This window comes from Lutra lutra, chromosome 5 (genome assembly GCF_902655055.1).
Source record: "Lutra lutra chromosome 5, mLutLut1.2, whole genome shotgun sequence".
NCBI classification, from domain to species: domain Eukaryota; kingdom Metazoa; phylum Chordata; class Mammalia; order Carnivora; family Mustelidae; genus Lutra; species Lutra lutra.
The window spans coordinates 108205441-108217761 of record NC_062282.1 but is presented as its reverse complement, the minus strand read 5'-3'; the positions used below and the strand labels follow the sequence as shown (position 1 = coordinate 108217761).

General features: G+C 33.3%; 1 protein-coding gene across 5 annotated transcripts in view; it reads left to right on the top strand.

The window, feature by feature from the left end:
• Positions 1–12321, top strand: part of SSBP2 (single stranded DNA binding protein 2) — a 312411-nt gene that overhangs the window by 102980 nt on the left and 197110 nt on the right. For all 5 annotated transcript variants that reach the window (XM_047730989.1, XM_047730990.1, XM_047730987.1 and 2 more), the window contains one exon: positions 7882–7966. In XM_047730989.1, the coding sequence (XP_047586945.1) occupies positions 7882–7966 (85 nt within the window). The remainder of the gene's footprint in view (positions 1–7881; positions 7967–12321) is intronic.

Genomic DNA, 12321 nt, shown 5'->3' with positions numbered 1-12321 from the left:
GCATTGAATTAGTCAGTTGGCTCACTAGAATGATATAATCATGGTCAGACTGTTTCGTACTCATCTTGTATGTCTTACCTATAATAGGCATTTATTTGAATTGAGTGAAAATAGGCTAGGGGATGGGTAAAATAGGCGACAGGGATTAAGGAGTGCACTTGCGATGAGCCCTGGGTGATGTATGGAGTTGTTGAATCACTATATTGTATACCTGAAACTAATATTACATTAATAAACTAATATTACACTAATATTAAACTAAAATTATACTTGAAACTAATGTGAAACTAATTATCATGCTAACTAGCTGGAATTGAAATAAAAACTTTTTAAAAAGTTAAACAGCAAGATAAGACAATGCAGATGACAACTAAAATGGGAGTATAATCTTGGTGAGAAGGCAATAAAAAGTGTTAGCAAGAGAGAAAGCAAAGAACAGAGGTGGTTAAGTTATAAAGAAAATCAAAATGTGTCTGGGAGAGTAGGAAAAGAATAAAAAAATAGAAAAATTTGGTGATGAGCAGACATTATAAATAATTATGGAATTTTCCACTGAATATGAAAGATTAGAAAGGAAACTGGGCAAATTTTACTCTTAATAGAAAGGCTTTTTTTTTTCTCTCCATACTAGTTATTAAAATTTTTTAGAATATCTTTATTCTTTTAGAAGTACTTTTGTGTATACCATCTCTTTTATCTACAGAAGTTTGTAAAATATATAATGTATTCTCTCTTTCTTTTAAAGTTTTATTTGTTTATTTATTTGACAGAGAGAGAGAGAGACAGCGAGAGGGGGAACTCATGCAAGGGGAGTGGGAGAAGGACAAGCAGGCTTCCCGCTGAGCTGGGAGCCCAATGCAGGGCTCAATCCCAGGACCCAGGACCCCGGGATCACGACCTGAGCCAAAGGCAGATGCCCAATGACTGAGCCACCCGGGTGCCCCATATTCTCTGTTTTCACACAAAGAAACTAATGAAAAAAAGAAAAACAAACTATTTTCTCAAGGTCAGATTTAGAATTAGAATTGAAATTTTGTGAATTGTAACCAGTGCTCATCTCAGTAACAGATGATATTTGTTCAATATAGAGCAGAATTTAGTGGCCCACTATTAATAAGACATTAATTATAGTTCCCTTTTGAACATCCTGAGTGGCTAATTCTAGACAGTAGATATAAATGGGACTCAGAAGAGTTGTCTCTTCTGAGTCTGGTCTATATTGAGGCATCCATGCATTACTGGCAGCTGCATGTGGGGTGAGGGGCTGGTTGCCATAGGATACTCAGGAAATGAGTTGGAGTATGAGGGTCAAAGGTAGGATAACAAAGTGTTTGCTGTCTTATCTAGGACAGGTATCTACTCCATTTGTAACAGCTGATGCTGCTTGGACTGCCAGAGCTGCATAAACTTGCCCGTAATCAGCATGAGCCATCTTGAAATGAGAACTCTTAATACCATACTCACAATAGAGGTAAAATAATATAAGAAATAAAAGTTCAAGCTCAGCTCTGCTGCTAACCAATTGTGTCCCCTAGGCAAATTATTTAACCTCTTTAAGCTTTAGCTCCCTCCTCAACCAAATAGGCATAATAATGGGAGGACTAAATGTTGAATGTATGATGCTTAGTATATGATGCTTGAATTTAGCACATAAGCTATTTTAATGATACTTTAAAATATTAATTCATCATGAATCCAAGAGTATTATGAGAATTTTATGATAGTTGGACAAAATGTAATGCTTACATTTTATAAGTTATTAAGTAGTGTTAAGGAATAACACAAGAACATGTATTTGGAAGTTTTTAGGTACATACACGTTTTATGTAAAATCCTCCTTAGTTTATGAATAGATAATTTTCATCAGTATAGATTATGAGTAAGATTAATTGAAAATATTTTTTTGGGCCAAAGAGAAATAACTTCCTTAGCTATTAACGATTTGAAGTTATAGTAATGTGGCCTGTCTCCTGTGTGGATTTTTTTTCTTCTTTTTTTAATTTTTATTTTCAGGTAGTCCCAAATGTGGCCAGTGGATTAAGGTTATTATGTTATAATAATAAGGTTATGTTAGCATCCTACCTTCGAGACACCTCTGGAGTGTTTATTCACCCTTGTAGACTTCTCTGACAATCATTTTGCCTTCATTATTCGCTTAGAGATTTAACAGCCAATGAAATCATTTTCACTCACATCCTCAGAATGGAAGAAAAACAGTGTTTGGATGAGAATCCTCAACTTGGAAATCTTGTATTTTCCTTTGACTTATATGGGGGAAATTTTAATAATAATGAATAGTACAAGAACAAAGATTTTAATGCTTAGCAGGTTTTGATTCCTGTGTTTGTTTATTTTTAGAGATTTTATTTATTTACTTGAGAGAAAGAGGGAGAGAGTGCCAAAGAAAGAGCATGAGAAGGGGAAGGGGCAGAGGGAGAAGCAGGCTCCCTGCTGAGAAAGGAGCCCAGTGATGCTGAAGGCCTAACTTCAGGACCCTGGGGTCATGACCTGATCTGAAGGCAGATGCTTAACCGACTGAGCCACCCAAGCACCTAGTTCCTGTGTTTAGTCTCTAACTACTTCATTTGTTTTTATTGTATTTTACTTTATTTATTTATTTGAGAGAGAGAAAGAGAAAGCAAGTAGGGGGGAGGAGCAGAGGGAAAGGGACAAACAGACTATGAGCTGAGCTTGGAGCCTTGTGTAGGACTCAAACTCAAGACCCTGAGGTCATGACCTAAGTCAAAAATCAAGAGTCGATAACTTAAGTAAGGCACCCAGCCACCCCTCTTTTTCATTTGTAAAATACAAATTTTTCACTTGTTTCTGCTTAGGAACAGAGAGACTAAATCTAAACCATTACTCATGATGATGAATCCATCATGTTTCAAGGATGATTTTTGATATCAGGCTTAATAGATGTAGAGGTGAGAGCAAATGAGAAGCTCCTTAGCCATTAGCATTTCCAGTTGTACAGAGAGGAAGTTTGTATCTGTGGAATTCCAGAATTTTCTGCCCTTGGCCTGTATGGAAATTAAGGAATGAGTTCAGTGGGTCATTAAAAAAGCTTACTAAAGAAATAAAATGAAATTCCTCTAGCTAAAAGTAAATCAAGTATTGCTATGAATCTTACCTACTTATTAAAAAGCCTAATTTCTCCTCTAAGACATAGTCCACATTTTCATATGATAAATGTCATGTCATCATAGTATCAGCCATAAGCATTTACCCAGGGTATTTATAAAGTCTTAATAATATATGAGATGTAACTTCTACATAGAGTTGTATTTAGGTGCTTTAGGAAATTGAGTTGAAATTTTGAATTCAACTCATCTCTAGTTTTGGATCCACACACATACATGGCATGGATAATATATATTTTTTTTCTCTTGTGCAGGATGTGATGCAGCATATTGCATAGATTATGCATTAATATATACTTGAAATATTAGTAGAAGAAAACCATAGCTTAAAATTCTAATTTATCAAGGGTTTATAGAGGTCTTTAACCTTGATATTTTCTAAATTAGCTAAGTGATTCTGTCCAACGAAGGCAGGCATGGATTAATTGCCAAATGTGAACTCACATTTTAGTCACAGTGCAGGTTTGTTGCTGTTGTTATGCTATAACTTTTTTTTTTTTTTTTCAAATATTAGGATGGTATTGTAGCAGTCCCAATATACTGTATGAGTCAAATAACTAGTACAAAACATGGGTTGGGTTTTCTAGAAAAGATAAACTTTTGAAATATCTTTCCCATCTGTAATCATATCTTAGGTAAAAACATACAAATACTTATAAAATAGATGAAACGTCTTCAACATGAATATCATGGCACTAAAAATAAATTTTATTTAATTTTTAAATTTTTATACTTTCAATTTCTTAATATACTTCAGATTATTTTTGACTCAATTATGAAACTTTCCTAATGAGTTTGGTTTTTTAATTTGAAAATTTGCCTTATTTTTATGATGACTATTCTTTATTAGTAGTATCTCATAGCTTTCTGGTGGCCACCTGAGCTCTATGGTCTTTGAAGTGATGGAATAGAGATTATGAATACACAGAAAAGAATTAACATTTGTTTTAGTCACTGTAAAATGGTACCTAGAACATGGCTGGCCAGGAAAAGTCTTTTTTTCCCCCCTCAGTTTTTTCAAATTGTGGCAAAATGCACAAAAGATAAAATTCGCCATCTTAACTTTTTTAAGTGTATATTTCAGTGTTATTAAATACATTCATAATGTGGCGCAGCCATCACCACCATCCATCTCCATAACTCTTTTTACCTTTTTACCTCCTGGAAGGAGGCTGTCCTTCCAGCCCATCAACCACCATTCTGTTTTCTTTATGATTTTTGGCTACTTTAAGTACCTTATAGAAGTAGAATCATACAGTATATTTCTTTTAGAGACTAGCTTATTTCACTTAGCATAATGTCCTCGTGGTTCACCCATGTCGTAACATATGTTAGAATTTCCATCCTTTCAAAGGCTGAGTAATTTTCCATTGCGTTTATGTCCTACATTGTGTTATCCATCAGTGGACACTGGGATTACTTCCCTGTTTTAACTATGGTGACTAATGCTCCTTTGAACCTGGGTGTATGAATATCTCTGAGATTTTCTATTCTTTTGGGTATAATCAATCATATGGTTAAATCTATTCCTAAATCTTTTTGACGTAATTGTAAATGGAATTGTTTTCTTAATTTCTCATTTTGATAGTTCATTGTTAGTTTATAGAAACAACTGATTTTTGTATATTGATTTCATATCCAGCAACTTTACTGAATCCATTTATTTAGTTCTAACATTTTTTTGGTGGAGTCTTTAATAATTTGAGTCTTCTCTTTCTCTCTGTTCTTCTCTATCTTTTTAGTTCCTCTAGCTCTAAAGGTGTCAAGTTTATTGATCTTTTTGAAGAACTAGCTTTTGGTTTTATAGAATTAATATTCCTGTTCTCTGTTTCATTGATCTCTGTTCTAATCTTTACTATCTCCTTCTACTAGCTTTGGGTTTCATTTGTTCTTTTCTAGTTCCTTAAGTTTTAAAGTTAGGTTGTTGATGTAAGATCTGTCTTGTTTTTTACATATATTTATAGCTTATATTTATAGTTTTAAAATTCCCCCTAGTATTGCTTTTGCTGTGTCCCATAAGTTTTCGTATGGTGTGTTTTCATGTCATTTCTAAGTATTTTTTTAATTTCCCTTGTGATTCTTTTTTGATCCATTGGGAGTTTGTGTTAATTTCACAAATTTGTGGATTTTTTAGTTTTCCTTCTGTTACTCATCTCTAACTTCATCCCATTGTGATCAGAGAAGATATTTTGTATGATACCTATCTTTTCAACTCTACTGAGACCTAATTCATGTATGCTCTAACTTATGGCCTATCGTGGAAAATGCCTCAATTACACTTTAGAAGAAGGAGTATACTTGTTGCTAGGTGTAGTGTTCTGCATATATCTATTAAATCTAGTTAGTTTATTGTGTTGTTTAACCCTCGTTTCCTTGTATATCTTCTATCTGGTTGTTTTATCCAGTATTGAGAGTGGAGTATTAATGTCTGTAACTATTATTGTGAAACTGTGTATTTCTTCCTTTGGGAAATGTCTTCAAAGGGTATATTTCTTTATCTTTATTCAGGGAGATCATGCATCGGTGATGTAGAATTGTCAGAAATATACCATATATGAAGTTATCCCATTTTAGTAAATTGTTTTATTTTCCCTCATCTTGATCTTGTAAACTTTTAAAAAAATATATTTATCTACTTGACAGACAGAGATTGCAAGTAGACAGAGAGGCAGGCAGAGGGAGAGGAAGGGAGGCAGGCTCCCTGCTGGGCAAGGAGCATAAGGGGCTTAATCCGAGGACCCTGGGATTATAAACTGAGCCAAAGCAGAGGCTTTAACCCACTGAGCCACCCAGGCACTCCAATCCACTTTGTAAGACAACATTTTAGAAGTAATAATGTAATAATTTTCAAGAAGGATCATATAACATTTGTTAAGAAATTAGTAAATAAAAAGATATGAAGGTGTTTGTTATAATACTGCACATAATATTCTGTGATTAAACTTAATACGATTTAAAACTACCATTATAAAATTTTGGTTTTAAGAGCTTTGAAGTTCCTTAAGAACATGAAAATAGAATAATTGCAATATACTGTAACTCGTAACACACTTGACACAGGTGGAAAACTTTTAGCTATATCTTTGTATATCTGTAATTCCTAAGTCCAAAAAGGGACATAGAAAGGCCACGTACAACTTTTGATTGATTTCCTTCTTGTAAAAGAGCTGAAGTTTACTCAAATTATTTTTCTTTATTGTTTTCCTTATTTTTCCCTGCTTATTACAGAAACTTAAAAGGAAATTAAATGCCAATATTCAGTCATTCATATTTTTCATCTTTGAATGTAATCTTATTTTACTGAACTAGTCATGTTATAAGGCTTACAGAATGTTTTCTCCTGTGGGGAGAGATTCAGACTGCTCCTTTAAGGGTCAGACCAAAGAGGCCAGGTTTAACTTACCAAGTTTTTATCGTACCATCATTACCTGTGCACTTGGTACAATGACCTGCCCTAGCAAAATGTATGCGTATTAAGATTTTAAGCAAGCTACTCACAGTGTTGATTATATTACTAATAGTATGCTTAGTTATGCCAGATGCTCTGTTTATGTTGTGTAATTCAGCTTTCTGAACAACCTCATTTTATTTTATTTTATTTTATTTTATTTATTATATTATATTTTATTTTTTTAAAGGTTATTTATTTATTTATTTGACAGAGATCACAAGTAGGCAGAGAGGCAGGCAGAGAGAGAGAGAGGAGGAAGCAAGCTCCATGCTGAGCAGAGAGCACAATGTGGGGCTCGATCCCAGGACCCTGGGATCATGACCTGAGCCGAAGGCAGAGCCTTTAACCCACTGAGCCACCCAGGCGCCCCTCAACAACCTCATTTTATAAAGTTTAAGCAACTTGAGCTAGTAATTAATTGGCAGGGCTGGCTTTGTCTGGGATATATCCTGTTCCAAAACCTGTGCTCTTAACTACTTAACTTAGTCTACTTTCCAGTTTTTGTAGAATGAAAAATGTATAATAAAAAAAGATTTCTGTTCATCAGTGTAATTGCCTTTGTTTGTTGCCGGTATTTCTAGACATTTGCTTTCCTGATTTTTTAATCATTTGCTATAGCTCATTGTTAATTTTATAGATGGTAGGATGATCAGAGACATAAGTTTTGTAAGCAGTGTAATTATTTTTTTCCCAACTGGTTCCACCTTGCTTATTCCCATTGTTCTTGAACAGAAGAGGAAAAAGAGAGAGCATGGACTTTTTGAATTTTCAAAATTACTAACCTATTTTGGTAATTGCAAGGGCAAACAAAAGGAAATTTTAAGAACATATGTTTGTTTGAACAATGTGATTTAATGGTCAGGATACTAGCCTCGTAGTTGGACAACAAAATTATCTTGAAAAAATAATGAACCACTTTATTCTTTAATGATTAAATTAGGATTTTATTTATTGTTTTTATCTTCATGGGAAAGTTGGGAAAAGCATTATAATTATTTCAATCATGTGTTTAAGTGAGATAAACAGACAATTAAGAATGACAGTTTAAAATTTTTTAAAATTATTTTATCCTTTTAGAAAAAATCTTAGCATTTCTGAAAGAGCTAGATTATATCTTATTATTGCAGGAGGAACCTTACCTGAATTTATATCTTTCAAAGAAATATTTGTCCTGAAGAAGAAAACACATTTTGTATAAAGAATAATACATGTCTTCTATTTTTGGAATTGTGATCTCCTATTTGATATTATATGACTTTCTTAATGTTTCCATAATTACTTTTTTAGTGTATTTTGGGATCTCTACTGTGCAGCTCCAGAAAGACGGGAAACATGTGAACATTCAAGTGAAGCAAAAGCCTTCCATGATTATGTGAGTTAATGTATAATTTTACTAAGTTATATTATCAGTTTTCTTTTTAACCACTGCTCTTGGACCATCTACTCTTTTACTTTGGTTTTAAGAAATTGGTTGTTCTTTTTTTCTTGAGAAATAGGGTTATAACTTTAATAGTGAGATACAAGTGAGTATTTAAGTCTTGTTGAAAGCTTAGGATAAGAGGCTAGTCCTAATGCCAAGTTATTAAAGGTATTTTCTTTTTATCTTTAAGCATGCCTGATGTGTGAAATTTCAGATTTATAAAAATTAAGTAATAATTCCTTATTCTAGAAAAGGAGTCATAAGAATAGTGTGAATGATAAGTTCCTCTTTTGCACATAAGATTGAAAAATATATCATGATATTATATTTTTCTTTTTTGTACCTTTTGATTACACATCATAAAGCTAAGTATCTGTTACACTGAAATCATTTCTACAAATAAAATTTATTATGAATTAAAGGAAACTCAAGAGAGCAAAAAGATTCTGTGCAAAAATGAAAATTGCATTAAATAATTAAAAAAATTTTTTTTTAAAATTCCTAAGGAAGGACAGTGGACTGTCCCTGGCTAGTTGATGTATACTGAACATTTTGTTGTAAGAACTGCAAATGTGATTTTAGAGAGTTGATGGTATGAGGAAATAGAATTGTAGAAAAAAGGAGGGAAAAAAAACCCAAGATTTGTAAGAGAAAAATTACGCTTAAGAATAAGATGGTATTGTGAAGGGACTGGAAAATGTAGAATTGACCATAAAGGAAGGATAGCTTGAGTTTGGGAGGAAGGAAATCCAGTGTCCTTAGTTTGGAGGAAGTGGAAATGGGCTGAAACCTGAGGTTATCTGATATTAACTACTTAATGATGTTGGTAGAAGGGGGGCATCATTCTGTGTGAATAGCCTTAAAAACCAGAATCAGAGTTCAAAAGGGAAAAAAGACCTCCCAAAGGATATACTTGAGGCATAGACTAAAGAGTAGAAATATCTGGGACAATTACAGCCCCAAAGTAGCACAAGGAAAAGTGTGCAGATGGAAGAGCTTTAAAAGTCTTGGGCATCTGGGGGGACTGTGTAATACTTTTCATTTTGGACTAAGCTCATTAAAGTGACTGTTCCTGCTTGCCTCATCTGATGTTGACTGTATTCATAAAGCTTGCTATGCAGTAAACAGTAATAGCTCTTGGTGATAATGTAAAAGGGATGGTTCTGCATGTAAAGAAGAAGTAGAGAAAAGGCAGATAAAGCAGGGCCCAGGATACAGGATTTATCTGGCCTATCTTGTTTTCCATTTTTACCCTTGGGTGGTGGCAGAAAGTAGAGCAGAGACTCAACCATGAAGATTACAAGGAATCTGGCTTGAATGGGATACTTCATCTCCTACACCAAAAAGACATGTGTAGGTTTGGCATGCTAGTCTTGGGAAACTTTTTTTAAATACTCACTAATTTTGATAACTAGGTGGCATTACATAGTGCCAGTGTTCTACTCCAAAGGACCATAATATTTGTGAATCTACATTTTAAGAAATTAATTATATAAATAATTCTTCATAATTCTGTTGTACAGACAGTTGCACCTACTGTTCGTCATGGAGATCTTATAAGGAACACTGACTGAACTAATTTAGATCTCTCAGAACAATTAGATAAATCATCATCATTGTCAGAGCCTCGTCATCTTTGTTGACACATACATGTTACGTGCACAAGGCATTTTCAATATTTCAGATAGCATTCACACTTACTAACTTCAAAAGTCCACTTAAATACTTCAGGTTTTTTTTTAAATGAGCACTGGCTAGAGGTATGAATGAAATTATTATTTTTTTAATAGATTTTATTTATTTATTTATTTGTCAGAGAGAGAGAGAGAGCGAGAGAGAGAGAGAGAGAGATCACAAGCAGGCAGAGAAGCAGGCTCCCTGCTGAGACTCAGTCTCAGGACCCTGGGATCATGACCTGAGCCCAAGGCAGCGGCTTAACCCCCTGAGCCACCCAGGCATCCCTGAGTGAACTTGGAATAGATTTTCAAGGAAGAATAATCTGTTATCATGTAATTTGGTCCTAAGAAAATGTAGTTTAGAAAAAATTAAGTATTTGGATTTTATAATCCATTATGAATATTAGCACAGGCTTTATCAGATGTTTTATAATTTTATCTTAAGTATTAGTTTTAAGAAACCTGATTTATTTTTAGGTGGCATCTTCATTATCCTTTAAGCCAGTTTATTTTCAATGGTAATACGTCTCCAGAATTTTCTTTTACATGGAGATTTGTGTGAAAGGATTTGACTTACATAATTTCATGTTGTAATTGGATTTTTAGACATACATTTTTTTGGTAGCATACTTTAATGATAATTTTCATGAGTAGGATTTCCTGGCTTCTTAATATAAGTGACAGTTTCTGAAAATTATCAACATAATTCATGTTTGATGTGATTTTGAATGACTCAGGGAAGAAAATGGGCAACAGGAACAAACACTTAAGATTGTGGTAAAATTCTAGAATGTTATATTTCCTTATTAGAGTTCATTATGGAACCATTTCTATAATAGTAATTAATATGTATTACCTACTGAATTTTAAGATAGCTCTCAAGAGAGCATCCTGAGAAATATTTTCTTCAGTAGCTCATCTTTAGAATAAAAAAATACTTATTTGCATAAAAAATTCTCATATGTTTAAAAAAGTAGTCTTGTTATTTTATAGTCTTTATTTATAAGATTGAATGGATAATGAAATGTTGACTACATTTTTTTGAAGAAATGATAGAGGCATAATGAGGTAAAAAATGAATAATCTTTTTAACTACAAAATAGGCTAAACTGTTAACAGTGATCACCTTTTGATGTTGGAATTATGCATGACTATTATTTTTGTCTCTCTATATTTCTGTATTTTCCAAATATCTTTAGTTAGTATTAATTTTATGTTCATGAAATTTACTTCGAATGGATTAAAATCTGCCTTCCAGTGAATTACAATGTTTCTTCTGAAAATAGAAAATAAAAAACTTACTAAAAATTTATATTTGAGGTGGTCCTGTGTTTTTATACACTGTAGGCATTTAGCATTTCTATGAGAGACATTTGTTTTTTGTGTGTGTACCTATTAAGGGGGGAGATCTAGAAACTGAATAGATGTAGCTTTTAGCCATTGTATACTTTTTATTTTTTATTTATTTTTTTAAAGATCTTATTTGAGAGAGAGAGAGAGAGCATGAGTGTGAGCATAAGCTGTGAGGAGAAGCAGAGGGAGAGGGAGAAGCAGACTCCTGGCTGAGCAGGGAGCCAGATGCAGGGCTCATTCCTAGAACCCTGAGATCATGACCTGAGCCCAAGGCAAACGCTTAACTGACTAAGCCACCTAGGTGCCCCCATTGTATACTTTTTAATAAAATCTTTTTTTTTGTAATTATTGTTCCAGAAACATTTTTAGCTTTTGGGTTATTATTATTATTTTTTCTGACCATTGCTTCTTTAGATTAGGGATTTTTGTCACTTTATAATTTTATTTGTCAAATGGTTACACATATCCTTTCTTTCAAAAGTTAATATCCTTTCTGTCCAAAAAAAATCACTCTGTTCATACTTATTGTGAGAAAAAACAAAACAAAAAAAGTGAGAGAAAGAAAACATTTAAGATAAGTAAAACTTTGATCTTTTTGCATTTGTATTTTAAAACATATTAACTTAAATATTTAGCATCTATACACAATGCTGTATGTAAACTCATGGTACATTTGAAAATCAACAGTTATACACTTATATAGATGCACTTTTGGATGACAAAGGTATAAAAAACACAAGGAAGCGATTATTATACTAATTAGGATAATGGTTGCTTACAGGAAGTGGGAAAAGGTTCTGATTGGGATGGGGCTCACAGAAAGGGCTTTTGAGGTAGTTGACAAAATTCTATTTTGCCTGACCATGGTGATATTTACTCTTTTTTTTTTTTAAAGATTTTATTTATTTGAGAGAGAGAGATCACAACTAGGCAGAGAGGCAGGCAGAGAGAGAAGAGGAAGCAGGCTTCCCACTGAGCAGAGAGCCCAATGTGGGGCTCGGTCCCAGGACCCTGAGACCATGACCTGAGCCGAAGGCAGAGGCTCAACCCACTGAGCCACCCAGGCGCCCCATGATAGTTACTTTATAATAACCATGTGTTTGTTTTATAATATTTAATAAAATTCCATAATTTATTTTATATTTTTTCTATATTTGTATTTTTAGAAATTTTTAAATAACAAGATTTTAAAATATAGTTAAGATAACATTAGAAAAAATATATACACAGTAGTTTTTACTGTGTTTACAGGTATTTTTATGGTTTATCTTTGAGACC